We start from the raw sequence: 17807 nt of genomic DNA, 5'->3' as shown, positions 1-17807 counted from the left end.
ATTAAATCGTGCATAACTGTACTTGCGTACATGCATCCGCTACAATGACCGACTCCAATGGTAGATTGAAAGGTTGTACTTCGCTGCTACTACACTTGCAATGTGTAGGGCACACGACGGTACAGTACTGCTGGTTTTTGTTGATAGAAGTCGTTTCAAGGTGCTAGCAGGGCTTGGTGAAAAAAGTTTGTGGGGTCCTCAATATAGGATTGCTTCACTGTGAAAGCCCCTGCAGAGGCGGTTATTGCAAACTGAAGAGCTTTTGCAACACCACTTTGCATCTGCCACACATTCACACAGCATATCGAGGCTAATGCCCAGACAATCACACATATGCCTGCTTATATCCTGCAGTGTTTAACAGCAACATTAACAGGACTACACCATTGAACAGAATTTGGCCTTTTAAACACTTTCCCCCCTCAAAGAAAAATATCGCCCAGACTGCTGAAACACTCATTCGAGAATGCATGTCTTCCATACACTAAAGTCTCCACCCAGCTCCGCCCTTTGCAACAAAGCACGCAAGAACCAGAATCGGCTTTATAAAAATTTTCATATTTTTTATTTGCATCAGTGTTCACCAGATTGATTCATTCCCCAGGGCTGAGAAAGAAAAAAAAACATCCAATTGTCAACCCGCCCACAACAGGTACGGGGAAGAAAAAGAGCATCTTATATCACGCGACAGAGGTTTCACCTGCAATTTCTTCAACGTGCTTCACTCGCTGCCGGTGTACAAACACACCTCACATTGTCCATGTACACACAGGGATACAAGAAAAACTGAAGCCTAAAGCAGGTGGGTAGAAAAATGGGCGGAAAAATGCCTTTTTTCACAAGGCATTCTTCAAAACTGCGCCACAGAAGATTTGCATCGTTGCTTTTCAAAGACTTGTCGGAAAAAAAGAAGGGGGGCAAAAGTGGAAAACGGAAGGAAACAACCTCGTGACTCAATAAATAGTTAGCAGGTAAACACACTAGCACAAAAGTAAAAATAATAAACGGCTGGACGAAGGACTGGAGCCCATATCCAAAAAACCACAACTCTTAAAAAAAAATTGGGCATTTCTGAAGCCCTCCCCGCATAAAACCCCCCTTCACCCTCATACCAAGGCGCAACAGTTAAAAAATTTCAGCTAAGTTAACAAAGATTACCGGCAGGCATGCATGTTTCAAAGCCTCTAGACAAGTTGAAGCAGCATTCAAGAAGAACCTGCACACTTGATTTGCCTGCAGCAGTGAAATGAAAGCTCATTTACTTGTTAACAACAATGCAGAAAAAAAAATACAGAAGAAACCAGAGAATGAAGGAACTTGTTCGAAGTCTGTCGATGCAAGACCAGTTCGTTAACCGGGGTTAAGCAAACTGGCATAGGATGGCAGTTGCTGCTGTTCACTTCTATTATTTGGGAGAGAAAAAAAAATAAATACCCAGGAAAGTAACTAAACAACAGAGGAACAGTGCTCGGCAGGGGTTGCAGAGAGGGCAGCGAGGGCTTGGAAACACACGCAGAAAGGAAGAGGCAGCCAAGATGAGCAGTGGCTGCCGTTGGCAACAACAACGCAGGGCTTGGCTGTTCCTTGATCTTGTCGCGCAGGAGCTCATCGTAATGGGTCGCTGATGCCCGCTTCTTGCCTTTCAGTCGTCTTGCAGAGAGCAAGAGCTGACGCTTACCCCCGTTCTTTCAAAAATGTAAATAAAAAATCCTCCAGGGGAAAAAAAAAATTACGGAGAGGGTGCCCCAGCCGTGACGACAGTGTGTCCCTACTTGCGCGAAGACTGGAAGGCGGCTTCTATTGCCTCCTGACTGACTTCTTCAAAGTCGCACCCCTGGACGTACTTGTAGACTCCCACGAGGGCCTTCTTGAGCGCATCATAGCTGCTGGAGTACAGCATCTTTTGCTTGATCTTGGCTTGCTCGGGACACCTGCGCGAGGTGGATATAAGAAGCCAAACCAATTAATGAAACCAATACCAGAAGAGCAGAAATCAAGCCAATGCCAAAACCACTTCTCAGAGGTCGACTTTACAGCAACAAGTGCTGGGCTGTTGTGCTACCTGCTTCGGCCGGTGTCACAAAATACAGCGCATGTTCGGAAAAATCAGAGCAGCGTGGAAGTAATCTCGCTAGCATGCGCCATTAGAACAGTAGAGAAAGAAACCCCGGAGAGCACGTACCCAAGAGAAATTGACGAATGGCCAATGGTTGCCGGCCTAGAGTTGGTAGCCAATGTGCTCGGCCGACTTGGCTCAGGCAACAGCTGGCCAACTGCTGTGTCTGTCTGATTGCCAAAAGGCAAATAACCACAGGCAGACACCGGGCCACCAACAGCTTTGCATAAATTTTGACAATTGTGGGTCATTAGCGCACGGCTGCACAGTCGCTGGCCAAAATGCTACACGTCTTGATCGCAAGTGTAACAGCTGGCAGAACGTTTTTCAAATACACGAAAGTATGACCATGATATGCGCGTGCTATCGCGGCTCCTGAGAAAATCTAGTCTCATTACGTTTACAATTATGCATAGTAATTATTAAGTTTTTCTAATTTGACGCATTTACAGTGTAGTCCGCTCACTGCATTTCTCATTTGTATCATCACAGAATCACAACTGGATGAAATAATACCGTTTAACGTGCATGAGCCACTGGCTCCAACAGCAGGGTCTTAAATTTCGACTAATTAATCTTGGGAAAGACCCTTCATCTGTGGATGTATGCTCAGCATGCTCATGCTACATGACGTTTTCTTGTTTGCATGGTTTCTATTGATTGATCCGAGTGTTGCATCTGCTTGTCCTTAGGCACTGGTCTTCGTGACAGCGTAAGAATATTACTATTCAGATGCCACTAGTAAATATGTCGGCACTAGACCAAATGACCCAGTACGATAAGGTATCAAATGTGACAAGCTATACCTTTTTCATGTCTAAACTTCAGAAAATGCAAATTAGGCTTTGCAAATATTTTTCACGAATTTTGTACAGTTCGCATTCTAGTGCACTCCCCAGCATAAAAGGTAAGTTATCGTTCGGCCGTCGTAGGGCTGAGCATTGCCTGGCGTTGGCAAGCAGTGATCGGATCGTGCAAGGCCAATGTCAATCACCAACCATGGCCCAAGCTGGTTTGCCGAGCACGGGCCATGCAAGCTTTTTTCATTGGGTAACCTTGTGTGTGCTGCTGCCCTCTCCAGTTCGCTCGATGGCGCGGTGTTAACGGAAACATGTATGCAAGCGCCAAAAAAAGAACAGAGAAGGTTGCAGTAAATTCTACTCATTGCAATGGGAACTGCATAGCCTTGAGCGTGCTGAATGAGGCCTTCTCCAATTCGCTCACACGCCAGTGGCATCGCAAGAAAGCTAGAATTTTCTAGAGGGCAGTCTCCACGCCTGACCAATGGAGACGTGTGCCCGGTGAGAGATGGAGAAGGAAAATTTACAGTTGATACTGTGCGTATGTGCATGCCTATATATGAAAGGCGTTGATCACCGTCTGTCAACCCGAGCCACCGCTTAAGCTTCAGCGATGCACACCCACTTGACTTCCAACGCAACACTACTCGCCAGCTTGCGAGACTACATCGTCATCCTTAGATTGTCCGACTATCGCAGTGCCCAGTGAACTAGTGTACTTTAGGTGCACAACTTTTTGTTGTCTCTTCAGAGTGTTACTAGGCACAAGTTGAGTTGTATTGCAGATCACTTAGCATGTGTTCGTACGAGTGATTAGAAAATACTTTGTCTCTTTGTTGTGTAAACTGTTTTGCTTGTGAACCTCTGGCTCTGTCTGACCAATTAACTGGCTTGCCACCCGCAAAACTTGCCACCTGCGGGGAATTCCCAGGATTCAAGGGATGCAACATACAACACAAGCGACGAACAAGCAACGCCAATGACTGCAATGATCACTTTAGCAAAACGTTCAACTTGAAGACTCTGCCCCATTAGGAAGTCCTTGGAATAGGCCTGAGAAACGATGTCCCTGTGGCACTTCACCAAAAGAATGTGCGCGAGGGTGGCATCAGACATTAATGCTCCGAACTGGGTGAGAGTTTCCTTGACAATACTGAACAGCCTGTTACATTCAGCACTGCTGTGGGGTCAAAAGCTTATCATTAGCATTACCGCCCTATGCTGGATACTAGGGGCAAGTTCAGGCATCCCTCGATAGGCAGGGGAGGGAAGGGGGGTCGGGAAGTTACCACTGCACTCACCAGGTCATGAGGACAAGGCGGTCTACAGACATTCCGCACTCAGAGGCTCCCTCAGCACGGATTGAGGCAGGGAAGTCGAAGACGCAGTAACGGCACTCATTCTTGAAATTCTGAAGCTGCTCCAGGAAGTCAGCGTAGGTGGCCGAGCGATCGCCCGTGGTCTCCACATCGATGACCCGCTCATCCTTGATGTGGTAGATGATGTAGCGGTATTTCTTGTCCTTCTTCACCTCCTCATACACTGTCTTGGCCTCATTCGACACCGTCACTCCGGAAGACTGCGTTGTGAGAAAGCAACAGTGGATAGCAGGGCAGTTAATGTCCCGCCAGGATACTGCGCTAGCACACCGTGTTACAGCATTTGGCTTAAAAACAAACTCCCTCGGCTCTTGACTTTCGACAAAAGCTGTACTTCCATGCATGTCCAAAACTACCTGCCACATGTAGAGACATGCAATCAACTGCAATTCTGGCCCTATGATCTTTCATGAATTTGCTTTGCTTTCTCGCCACTATTTCCATGGCAATACTCAAGACAGCGTCATATAATGTCTGTAGAATGTCAGTACTAAATCTGCATGTGCATTATTAAACTGCTTTTCTGGGCAAAGCTGTACATCAGCTTACATGTTGTAAAGCGCACCGCACCAAGCGCAAACGCATGCAGATGCAACTGTCTATGCTTACCAAGACTTTATTCCTGGCAACACACCGAAAGCTAGGGCCAAAACTTCCCTGTAAACATACTTGTGGCATAGTCGCTCATTTCAAACGTCACTGCGTCACCAAAAAATTGCAGAGTCACACGGACCCTCTGCTCCTGTACTTTTTTCTTCATTGCATAGAAAAGCTGTCAAAGAATGTAAAAGGCACTGCCCTGCAAGGCATCAGCCTTCAGAGAAGTGAATGCAATGCTCGTTTTATGCGACAGCGCATACAGCTCATTCGGTCGAAAAGCTGCTGGTGTACTCGGCACCACGTGTCAGAAAAAATCGGGAGCTGTGTAAAAAAAAATATGACCATGCCAACCGTTTGCCGCAGAATGCTCCGGATGGTGTTATACAATTCAGCGTTTTGTGCAGCATGAACTTCCCTAGTTAAGTTAGAGCCTAGCTCGCGGCAGGGATTTGAACCGGCGACCTATAATTGGGGGTTGTGTAAAAAATCTTAGGGTAACTTGTGGTTCTAGTGACTGATGTGTGGCAGGCAATGACAAGTTCATGAAATCATTGTAATTAAAGAAATGAAAAAATTGGATGAAGTTTAGGCTTCGCTTTTAAGAGTAGATAGTGATAGCATGTTGCAGCGCTGCCAAGGAGTACAGGGAACGCCATCGCCTTGCCCGTTACGCAAATCACTCGGAGTCACTAGGAGGCCTCTCAAAACAGCCCATCCGCCGCCTGAAGAGATCATGAACTGGTTCAGTGGCCCTGCTCCCTGAATTGGTGTTGGTTGTGAGTCTTCTCGTTGTGATTGTTAGTTAAAAGGAAAGGCGCGGTAACTGCCTCCCATATCAGTGGACACCTCGACCACGCTTTGAGAGGCCTCCTAGAGACTGAGCGCTTTAATGGGCAAGGTGTCGCGCTAAACAGGCCATGGAGTTTCGTGGACTCCCTGGCAGCGCTGAAGTACGCTATCACTATCCACTCTTAAAGGCGAAGCTTAAACCTTCTTCAACCTCTTCTTTAAAAAACTGAGAGCAATTTACTCAAAGAACACAGGGGACAGAGGAATGTAGTTACAATAACACCTTGGCATGCAACAAAATTGATGAACGTTTATGTACATATAGTTGTGCCTCAATACAACCCCATTAACATGAACGACTCAAATTACGGACAATCGCTCTGGGAAACAAATTTTCATGATGTATTTATGCCTTGTTTATACTGCAAGGAGGCTGCTCGGTTAATGGAGAGGGCAAAAATGCACAGAGCCCAATGGGGCACATTTTTAACGCATTAATATGGATGGCGATAGTGATCTCTCTACCGCCCCAACCAGATGTTTCATTTTCCACATTCTGAGTGCAGGATATGCAGTGATAAGTGCAAACGACTGGGTGACTGCCCTTTTCTTCCATGGTTTCCCACCTTACAGTGCAAAGTTGCCCAGTCGATACACCTTAACATCTCCATACTGCCCGACAGGCTGTGAAGGAAACTGCAGCTTGTGCCATGTAGAAAGCCGCATTCAGCAGCTCTCAGCCGACAGTGTGATATACGCACTAGTAGTGGTTCATGGGATGCTTGAGCAGAGTGCGGAATCGAACTGGCGTGAGAGTCCTTGTCGCACCAGTGCAACCAATCCCACTGTTTTCACATGTAGACACAACTTCCTTCTAAGTTTCAATGGCCGTGGCCTTTTTTTCCCCCAACAGGGACGCCATAGCAACTATGTTTCGCCTCCTGCCATTCACGCCGCCACAACTGCCACAGCAGCGGGAAAAGGGTTTCTCAATAAGCTGCCGTGGAAGAACAGTCCAAGCCCAGGGCAAGCTCACGGCCTCCACCCCCCCCCCCCCCCCCCTTCCTGCACCGCCGGAAAAACGCTTTTTCCCCCTTGCCCAGCAGCATTTGGAGCCATATGCCAGCAGGCAACTCCCACAGTGAGGAGGAGGGAGAGAGGTCTGCCCATCCAAAAATAGGGCCACCTCACTCCGAGAATAAGCGCCGCCCAGATAAATACTCCTGACAGAAGGGAAGACGGCCACACTGGAAACGAACTGGACGACGTCGACGAGGGAGGAGGAAAAAAAAAAAACGACTGGCCACGTGGAACTGTGCACCATAACTGCAGTATAAATGGCTTGGAATATTTCAGACCTTGTTTTCACAAGGCACCAACCATGCGCGCCTGAAAAACTGTGCTGCAGAAAAGAGACCAGTGCAGATGACAACCCGTACAGTTGGGGAGTGCTCGGGGCCTTTCCGCCACCCAACTTTGCCTCCCACATGGTTCACATGAAACCACAGAAATAGAGGCTGCAAGGTTTCAAAGGAGGAAAAAAAGAATGCCACGGTAACTGATGGACCAAAAGAAGGCAAGAATAGACGGGTTTTCAGAGAACCAAATGGCAGACGAGATTTTTTTTTTCAAGCGGGGAGGGGGGCACCTGATGCAGGACAAAGCTAATTGAAGAAATATGGGAGAGGGCTTTTGTCTCGCATTGAGCAGTTAGGCTGATGAATTGCCTTCAGCTGATTAGAAATAGCCAGATCATAACTATCAAATGAACTGATTTCATTGTTTTCTTGTGGGTCACTTGTTTCAGAGGCACAGTAGTGTACAGTTACAAACTAAATTTTGAAGGATGCAGATGAGTGGAAAATGGTTATGGCTTATGGGGTTTTAACGTTCAGTGCTGAGCACCTCGGGTTCCTTAGTGTACTGACATTGCACAGTACTTAGGTCTTAAGCATTTCACCTCTACCAAAATGAGACCACTTTGGCCGGGATCAAACTTGCCCTTCAGGCCAGCAGCCAAGCACCATAACCACCGCCCCCCCCACAGCAGCATGATCAGTGCAAAACAATACTTCTATGCTGTCTTGCTAACTAGTCGGCTAGTACCCAGAATATTGAGCACACCTGTTTTGCCGTTCTCATACGCTTTCCAATAACCAGTTTTCCTGAATGCACAGAAGCAAATTTTTTTTTATCGAAAATTTGCACCCCGTAATCGTATGGCCATGACGGCATATCTTCGAAGAGACACTTTGGAAGGTTGCAAATGGGTTCGTCTACTGCTTGCACATGGCCAGTGAGTTTCCTGTTCCTGGTTGAATGACAATACTCAAATATTGCACACGTCTTGTGTAATGTGCATAGTACTCATTTCTTGCATGTGCTCACGCAACAAATAAATGACTCTAGAGACTTAAAAAAGGCCATAAAACACATGGCCTAAGTAAACAGTGGCGCAAAAAAAAACCCAAAAAAACATGGCAGCAACTGAAAACAGACTGCATCTCAGACTTACGCCTGCCACTGTACAAGTATCTAGAATGTGCGACTGGCCTGCAAGAATAGTGACACAGGAAGCGAGTACAATAGAAATACAACTGTTCCGCCATCTACTTACACAGGCACCCAGGGTATATGGAAGCTTGGTTGCATAACATGCCAATGCACACAAATGCTCAAATTGAACATGACTCATGCCGAGGGACACAATATTTCAATCTCCCGAGTGCTTACTCCTTACGCCATTTGTATTTTAAGCAAATGAAGCAGACCTCATTATATGTACTATAGGCTGCACATTACACAAGATGTGCGCAATATCTAAATATTACCATCCAACCAGGAACAGTTTTGAGCTGAAATTTGTCTCAGGAAATGCACTGGCCATGCGGAAAAAAGTCTGGAAATTGCCGTACTCCATGGCTCCCAATATTTCGAACTACCTTTCACACACAGTACAGAATTGCCGCCCTCTGCTTATCTCGACTACGGCTATTCCACCTCTTCGTGCGAACACAATAAAGGGTGATAATTCCTCACACAAATCAGGATACCGAGTAGCTGCTGTGGTGCACCATACAGATGAAGTACTAATGAGGTTGCAAAACAAAGGAACTGACCTCACAGTAATGACAAGCTGGGGCAATGCACCCCTGAAACAATAATGAGAAGGCAACACTTCGTGTCGAGCACATCTGCTTTCATGGCAACAAAACTGACCCGCTGAAATGGGCCACAAACTTTAGCAGCTAGCACACATGAGGCTGTTTGCCCGAGGCATCTGGCACCACACATTTGTCCAGTTACTGGTATTTTAAAATGTACCCGCTACACTTCAGGTTGTTCATGAGGAAATGTCAGGTCATCGCATACTCAGGTTGATGGCTGTTACGGAACACATGAAACACTGAATAGAAATTAGGAAAAATGAAAACCAATGAAGACGTCAAAGGGAGTTCGAACAACCGGGGCTGCAGAGGCAGAATGCAAACCGAGTGTCAAGTGACAGTGAGGGTTTTCAGGCATGCCCAGATAGGGGAGCAAGCCCAGGCCACGCAAACCGCAGGCACTGAAACAACCGTAAACGCCGACCCCTGTGGCGTTACAAAGGACGACGATACAGGCAATGCCCACGGAACTCTGATATGTTAGCCGCGTTACGCATCTGGGTTTCCTCCGATGAGTCAAAAGGGGAACGCGGAGACTGTCTCGCTCCACAACCGTCAACGCGATCTCCGACTAGGCAAAGTGAATTCGGGATGGAGCTCATGTTCGCTTAGTGGCGCTCTCAACTCTTCTGCCTTTGCGTAGCCTCAACCTGAAAGGCCGCGCCTCTCTAATCGCGGAATTCCTCCGACAGGAACTCGATGAAAGACGGCGCGCTATCTCGCTCATGCAAGCCGTCCGTCCGTCCGGCCCGAGTACCGGCAGGGCACAATGGACTCTGCTTTCTCAAGGACCCTCTTTCGCCGGATGAGTCAGATGCGGGACGCTCTAACGTAGCCGAGCCACTCGGCGCCAGGTCAGCGGCAGTTGCAGCAGACACGTTTCACTCATGACATGACACGGCGCGCGGAAGCGGTCCACAACCGCTCGGACTGACTCGCGCTAGAAGAGAGAGAAAAAAAAAAGTGAAGTGACCAGGAAGCGCTGTGAAATTGTGCAGCACGCTCGGCATGTTTCTCTTGGAGTTTCTTTCGCAAAGGGGAGAAAGGCGCAGGAGAGCGTCGAGCAATTCGTTCTTTTTCCCAGTTCAAAAAAAAAAAAAAAAACGGGGTCAACTACGTTGCAACGAGGGGCAGTTTCGAAAAATCCTCAACCTTCTTTTTTGTTACCGTCTGCTTGGCAAAAAACGAACAAATTTCGCTGGACGAAAAAGACGTTATGACGCCCTAAGGCCGAGTTACGTTACGCCCATGAGGGAAAAAAATCTTCCAACCGAAAGTAGCCTCTGTACAAAAAGAAAGGCGTAGCCCATGTTTTATTTTTTTGTCTTCATTGCTTCTGTTTAAGGCGGCCCGCGTCTAAACAAAACCAAGGCGCGGCGGTGTAAATTACAACGCGATATGACGGGCTCCTGCCACGGGCAGGGACAAAATAAACGCCGTGCGAGGCGTATTCGAGGGGCGGTGCGCCGCTCGCACGCATTCCTCGCGGCGGCCTCAACCCGCAAAGCTCGGTCACCCGCCAATGCCAAAAAAAGCCGGCTACTGAGGGGAACGATGACTAGACGGCTAGGCCTAACACAAGACGACCCCGCACACACATCGCTCCGTTAGGCCTTGCGACGTCGAAACCGCCCTTCGCCGCCACGACTCCGCGGAATTCGAAAGCCTCCCCACCGGCAAGTCGTCCCGCGGCCGCACTTTTCGGGGGCGCAGTTAACGCTGCCCAAGCAACATGACCGCACGGTCCGTCAGCAATCAAACCTCAGCCACGTTCGAACAAAAAAACGAACGCACAAGCAAAACAAAGATGTTCCGCCGTTTCGAGGTTTACATCGAAGAAGCCCCACAGAGAGGGACGACCGAGCGTGTTTTTTTTGAAGGCGACGTTAACACTAAGCGAAGCGGTTCGGCCCGCACGCCACTTGTCGCGGAAAGCGCTAAGCAGGCAAGACGAGCTGCGACCGTTCGTAAATATCATTTCAACGTTGCCAAAATTAGCTACGGGGAGCTCCCCCTTAGGCTTCGGGGCAGAGGCATGGAGGATGGCAAACGCCGGTATCGTCATCCGCACCGGCTACCTCGCCCCCTGGAACTAGTGGCACCGAAATCGCGTCCCAAAAGACGACGATCAGCCACTACAACGTGTTCCCTTACCGCGTGGTTAAAAATTGAAGGCGGTACTCACCATAGTGCTGCTGTAATTTAATTGATCGGGGGCACAACGTAACCAAGTCCTTGTTTTCGCACTAGGCCTCTCGAAGCAAACGGGAAGGGTGGTTATACCAAGATCGCAGCGCACCTCCGTCTGTGTCCCTCCGCGTCTCTACAGAGGGCGTTCGCGATTGGGTAGCTGTTTTCTTCGTTTGCTCTTTAAATATGGCCGCCACAAACAAAATCCTCGAATCCGGATTCTCAAAATCCGCTTACTACGTTTGTTCGCCATAGTATAGCAAGTCTGCACTCCAGCAATGCGGCTAGTTTTTAGTTTTAGCTTGCCTTTAAATTAAAGCCAGACAACGACGTTTTGATTGGAGGACTATAGCTTGACGCGCAAGCGTAGGGCGAGTCGCGATGACTCAACTTCGCCTGGTATGCCACGTGACCGCGTTTGACCCAATAGAATTGCAGGGATGAAGCTTACCCATATTTGGAAGTTTGCAGCCTGTCATCGGCTGGCGTGTGCGCTTGGCGCGTTGGATCCGTGCATTCAAGCGCCCGTCCGAGCGGTTGATCAGCACCTTGCGCTATCGTATTTGGAGGTGACGCAAAGGCAGGCGCTGCTCCTGTGCGGGAGATAGGTTCCCAGGCCGCGCAGGGCCTTCACAGGCTTCGGCCTCGCTCTCGCGAGCGATGTGCCGATGCACGTGCCATGTAAGGGATTCACGGGTGCAGACTTTCCTCTTGCCAGCAGCGAATGTTGCAGCGCGATTGCTAAAGTGGGCATGTACGAGCTTTTTCGCTACACACGCCGTTTTCCTTGCCCGAGAAGCTACCATTGGAGTCCTGAAATAAGGACACCACCCGCAGAAGGCTTCTTTATCTTGTATTGCCAGTAAATGTTTTCTACCACCTTTTCAATTAAGTGCAGTTTTCCTAGCATTTCGCAATGCATCTCGTTAATGCGCGATCTGTCAAGTTGCGGCGTATTTTCCCGATAGATGCGTCTGCTCCACTAAAAGCGCAAGTCGTGCTGTTATTAGCACAGGGTACAACAGTAATCAGTGGACATGTCACAAAATTTTTATTACTCCTTTTCATTTTTATACATCACATCACCCATCCTCACAGTTTGTGACAAGTGATGCTTTACAAGTCACTGGTTAATAGTTAATAATTAAGGGTGAAGGTGTTTTCTCACAAAATGAAAACAAAAAGACAAAATTTCAAGCGACTTCCATCATCATGCGCGCCGCCAGCTTTCATAACCGGCTTTCACAGTAAGTCAGAAGAAGAAAAAAAAAACAGGCGAACCAGAAAAGAAGAATAAGAAGGAAGAAAACATCTCCACAAGGCAGAGGAGAGGTAATAAACATATAAACATCAGGCCACACTCCGTTACCTCTCCCGCTTATAACCACGTACGTCATTTCCACAGGCTCCACACAGTACTTTTTATCATCATCAGTAAATCCCTACGCTGTGCAGAGCAGGCAAGTTACACATACGAAGTCAAAAGTAAAACTCGCTACCTCAACGAACTGCGCTATTTACTTGTATGTTACACATTGAATGGCGGCGGTGGAGCGAAGGAGACAGGTCAGAGGGGAGGGAAAGGTTTTCGCAAGTGCGCCGGAGGGTTCGAGGAATGCCCTCCTCCTCCCCGGAAGCATATATTTCCGTTTTTTTTCCCCACTTCCTCTCTACCCCGTTATCAATATTCTCGAGTTGAGAAATGCACAATTGTGGGGGCGGGGCTTCGCGATATCACGAAAGACGCACCTCTCTCTCTCTCTAGTACAACTCATTCGAGACTGTCTCGACGACCGTTAGAAAAGATGGGAAGCAGACGCCTTGCTTTCAGATATCCAAATCCACACCCGGCCCTCCGCGGCGGTGGGTTCGAATCCCCAGCTCTCTACCGCGTCTGTCAACAATTGCTCCTCAATAAGCCCTCTCCCGCAGACGATTCTACCCCCCTCCTAGCTTCGTCTTCGTCATTTCGAAACAGGACGGCACGACCCCGGGCTAACAGTGTGTTCTCGCCAACTTCCTCCCCCAGAAAAGTAAAAAAAAACACACACGAAGGAACAGGTGGGAAACCTTCAGAAGCAAATGGACAGGATAGAGACGACCACCAGAGAAAGACCAAGTGTTGGTAGGAAAAGTAAAGTGCACGTGATGTCCTGTGGAGCGAAGGAAGTGACCACGTGAGAGATGGGATAGTAAGTTATACAAGGTCTTTGGAAACTGGTAATAATCCCCCCTCTCCCACAAACAGTGCAGTTAGTGCGGCGGCTATGCCACCTGTGAACTTGGTTAGGCCTAACAACGTGTTGCTTCCGAAAGAAAAATGGGAGATGCAACGGCTCATGCCATACAGGGTTAATGCTTCGCTAATCCCGCTCAGATGGCCTAGCACGCCGGCACGGCCGTATGAATGGCAAAATGCTGAAACTTAATTCCCAGGTACTACACACTATGAAATGAGGTCAGGGAAAAAAAATGCATGATGGTGGGCGAAATTATTAAACACGAACAGTCGCAACAAACGCGCAGAAATAAAACAAACACAGACAGCCATCAGCTTGATGCAAAAATGAATGGTTTCAGCATATGAGCCACCAGTTAAATGATGAATCACGCGGGAGTCTGCTAGGTCCAGGACTACGTATCACTGTGGTATATCTAGACACACCACGAAGCGTTAATGTGAGGGCCATCCACCCGAAGCCAAGCCATGCCACGCGACAATTACCGAGATGCCTAAGCAATGGCACACCAGCCAAATCATTAGCTTCCTGCTACACCCGGCAGTACCCAGTACATGTGTAGCTTAAAACGTCCTTCAATTCAATTAGGCAATAACGAGTTCTGCGTTGGTTAGTCGTTGCAGCAGACAGGTTTCGGCCCAAATGTGCGCACAATTTGCTTCTATAAATTCTGCACATGAACTGGCAGTCTACCACAACTCTTTAATCTTACAGGATGGAGTGCCTAACCGTGCAGGCAAACACCACTGCTACCCATCAAGCAAAATAATGCTCACCAACACATATCCTTCACAGTGATAAAGCATTTATCTTCAAGGCTACAAACAATCAATGCATTCAAAGGTGTTAAACCCTCCTCTACTCACAAATCCATCATGCACTTTGCTAATTTTCCTGAATAAAAAGTTCTGACAAACGTTTGTAAGAACCTACAGGGAACAGCTCGAGAAGAAACAGCTGCAAGCTCAACTTGCAAGCTTCAGGTCACATGAAATCTGTGCATTTGCACGTGCTTTCCTTATATTAAGATTGGCAACCAAGAATTTCCTTACAGAACTGTGCAAAAAGCAGGCACAATGCATGTCTAGCTAAAGATACACACAGCGAAAAAAAAAAAACAACCTTCAGAACAGATCACAATGCAAAGGCCCGCCTGACACACATGGCGTTGTGGGAACATTGCCTCCAGGAAGAGTTCCACCTCTTGACCTATCGCAACTTACATAGAAGGAAAGCAAAGAAGAGAACGCATTGCACTAAGCCTAAATGGGCTGTCGTCCCTGAAACTGCACTCCCAATGAACTTCTAACATAACCGAAACACACTTGGGGGTGGCAGGAAAGCATAGCATGACACAATGTGTTGCTGTTAAAACAGCACAGCAACTCCACGTCCTGTAGAGTAGGCAAGGTTCCAGCCTCGCACAACAACGCGGTAAGCTGGTAGTCGCTACGAAAGTGCTGTCAAGAGATCGTTTCTGCGTTAGCTGAAATTTAGTGATATGACTGTGCGGCTGCAGTCCCTGCCAAGCAAAATCACTCACAAAAATTAACAAAAATTTAGAAAAATGCTGGAGGTGTCTTCTTTTTTTTTTTTACACCATTCTACGACCCTAACCCTAGAGCCAAGTACAGACACAAAGCGAGCGTTACCACACACCGTTTATATATCAAACATCCAGATGCAAAACTAAGTACCATGCTATGTGGCTTACACGAGTGTTCCAAAAGAACCCACACGGCCAGCCGCAGAGTAGTACTTTTTCTCTACAACTTCTTTTCAACGTTGTCTGTGGAGCACGATAACAGCTAGTCCTCTTGTCAGGTGCCAAAGCTCCTTTCCTCCCGACTGTACACCATATACCGGAAAAAACCAACACGGCAGGTTTAGATTCAGGAATAGGTTACGCTAATCCCACAGAGACACCAGCACGTTTAGAGCTGCTGCTCGGACGCAAGTGTGCTCAAATTTCTAGCACGGCTCTCGACCTCGGCACACCACCTCCGACACCACAAAGTAAGTGCCAGGCAATAGTTCCTCAATACTCGTGTTCAGTGGGCACGACGGCCACAATTTCATAAGCAAAAAAAAGAAAGTCTTTGAGGGGGGAAAATGATCGCAGATCCAAATATAGTTTTGTGGCAGACAACGGATGTATGTAAAAAATCATGAGTCCTTTTACTACATTGTTTCATCAGGGTATCACGCAATGACATTGCAATGCAGCACAATTCCATAATGAACAAAAGCCAACAAAACCCTCCTGGACAGGAACATCCTCCAGCGAAAAAAAAGAACACCCCGCTCCCAACGTCTCATTTTTCACACCATTCAAGAAAAAAAAAAGGGGGAAACGAGTTCACAAGCAACAGGGAACAGTCAATGAAGAAATAACAGGGAATAATAATAAAAAAAAGACCTGTACACAAAAAGCACAAGGAGAACTGTGGTTCTGCACAATAGTAAGAAGAAAAACAAAAACTTGCACAACAAACAACAAAGGAAGCATCATCCAGAAGTTCTAACGTCGTTTCGCTACAGCACTTCGGCTCGTCAAAACACAGGCAGCAATGCACTGAAATGTATAAAGAAAAGGGCGGCGCAGGAACATGCAGTCACTGGAAAAACAGCAAAAAAAAAAAAAAAAAAGTCGCACTCAAACACCACCACACTTGAGTCCAACTTTCAGCTCCATCATTCACCACTGCCATAGTCGTCGCCACAAGAGGTCACCGCCAGTCTCTTCTTTCCTGCCCACACTCGGCAGTCGCCGCCGAAATCTTGACGGTGGCTCACAACGCTCGCCGCTGTACCACCGCCTTGCCGACGACGTTGCGGCCGCGCTCAGCCGTCGCCGTGGCAACGGGAGGCGACTAGGGAAAGACGAGGACAAAGCTAAGAAGAAGGGGCAGCTAGGGAAGCTAGGGATCACCAGGCAGCTCACTCCGAAGCCGCACTCAACGGCAATCCGGCCGGAGCGGCCGCCACTTCGCTTTTTCAGTGGAGCAGGGGAAGACAAACAAAAACAAGCAAATTGTACAGAAATTGGCCACTGCTGTCTCTAACAAAAATAGGGGGCGCAAGTGACGGTAGTCCGCCAACAACGCGGAACACCTGCAGTGCTGACCGGCAGCTTCCAAGCCTCACGGACATGAGCGTCTGTGCTCTCTATGTTAAGCCTCAGCCAAATAAGCTTCTCCTGCTGCACTGAAAGTGGGGGGGTAGCGCACTGCCAGTGTCATCAGGGAGGGGGAACGGGGGTGCAGGGGGGGCAACTGAACTAAGCGAACTCGTCGATGCAGTAGACTGTCAGCTGACGTCGTCCCCGCCTCCTTCCGCGCGGCTTCTCCCCGGTCTTTTCCCTGGCGGCGGAGGGTGTGGGAGAAAGAGAGAGGGGGGACAAGGGTGCTGGGGTCCAGAGGAGTCGGAAGAAGAAGCCAAGCTAGTTGCCGCTGTTTGTGGGCGGCGATGTGCCCGGACGGGAAGAGGAGGATGAGGACAGGGCCGTGTTGTTGCCGGCCGTCCCACCGCTGCCCGCGGCATTGTTGCCCGCCAGCCGGGACTTGTGGTTCAGCTCGAGCTGGGAGAGCCGCTTCCAGAGCTCGTCACGCTCCTTCTCACGCTTCTTCTCCCTGTGAAGACAGCACAGGAGAGGAAGACCCCGTCAGAGAGAGCCGACCCACGCTGATTCAGCCGCGTTACCTTGAATCTCTGACAAAACGCCCTAAAAGCGGAGAGTTCGCGGCAGTGAACACTATCTCGAACTGACGTAATCTTAATAAACCGTTTATTGGAACGGGTTTTCTGGGCCCGTCAACACCAGCTGCTTAGCATAATTGAGCAATGTTTCGCCCCCTTTGAGTAAAAAACCCAGCAGAACTTTGCTATTACGTATCTGAGGACGTACAAAAAAACAACAACACATAAGCTGGGAAACGCATAAGCTGGGAAGAAATTGTGCACTGTTGTCTATCACTTTTTTATAATTTGTTGTGAGCACAACATACAGTATTTACTTGTGTAATTTGCCCGACTCTAGTTTATTACCCGGGTTAATATACTGTCACGAAGACGACGAAGCTGGAAGTTGCGCGGGACGAAGCACTCGTGCTAGGCCAGCAGCCATTAAAAAATCATCTCACTGCCATCGTTCCTCTCGCCTGAGTCTTCAGCTGGTCGCCATGTAACGTTTGGTGGAGGTACGGGGTAGCATCCGTATCCTGGTTCTGGAGCCTCGGCGTCCTCTGTCAGCCATGGTCGTCGGCCGCGAGTTCCTGATCAGCGCCGCAAAGCCATGCCCCAGACTGCCAAGCCCGAACCGACCTCGCCGCTCACCCCATCCCCGTCCCCACCTTGATCACAAGACACGACGACATGAAGAGACTGCCACCACCCGACCGACCCGAGATGCCCACACATGAGGACACAGCCCCCTGCCCCTGCCGTTCGGTGCGTCCAAGGGCTTCAGCCGTCGGCTCCTGGCGACCTATGGCCCGGAAGCTGCATGGACCAGGATTCATTCGGTC

The 17807-nt window shown here is 48.5% G+C and overlaps 2 protein-coding genes across 3 annotated transcripts in view; both read right to left on the bottom strand.

The window, feature by feature from the left end:
* Positions 1-537: 537 nt before the first annotated feature.
* On the bottom strand, positions 538-11391 carry tsr (Cofilin/actin-depolymerizing factor homolog tsr). Its single transcript, XM_077637175.1, has 3 exons — positions 11037-11391; positions 4218-4495; positions 538-1931 (listed from the first exon to the last, which is right to left on the bottom strand). Exons 1-3 carry the CDS (start codon positions 11037-11039, stop codon positions 1769-1771), a joined length of 444 nt encoding a protein of 147 aa, XP_077493301.1. The 5' UTR covers positions 11040-11391; the 3' UTR covers positions 538-1768.
* Positions 11392-12077: 686 nt separating this feature from the next.
* Positions 12078-17807, bottom strand: part of wdb (serine/threonine-protein phosphatase regulatory subunit widerborst) — a 46427-nt gene continuing 40697 nt past the window's right edge. For both annotated transcript variants that reach the window (XM_077637173.1, XM_077637174.1), the window contains exon 10: positions 12078-16913. In XM_077637173.1, the coding sequence (XP_077493299.1) occupies positions 16724-16913 (190 nt within the window). In that variant the 3' untranslated portion in view covers positions 12078-16723. The remainder of the gene's footprint in view (positions 16914-17807) is intronic.

Source organism: Amblyomma americanum, chromosome 9, assembly GCF_052857255.1.
Source record: "Amblyomma americanum isolate KBUSLIRL-KWMA chromosome 9, ASM5285725v1, whole genome shotgun sequence".
Classification (NCBI taxonomy): domain Eukaryota; kingdom Metazoa; phylum Arthropoda; class Arachnida; order Ixodida; family Ixodidae; genus Amblyomma; species Amblyomma americanum.
Note: the sequence above shows the minus strand (reverse complement) of the source record. Positions and strands in the feature narration are given on the sequence as shown.

Coding starts and splice junctions, on each gene's coding strand:
- tsr (XM_077637175.1), bottom strand. Junction 1,932..4,217: donor CGCCTTGTCCTCATGACCTG/GTGAGTGCAGTG, acceptor CACCTCGCGCAG/GTGTCCCGAGCAAGCCAAGA.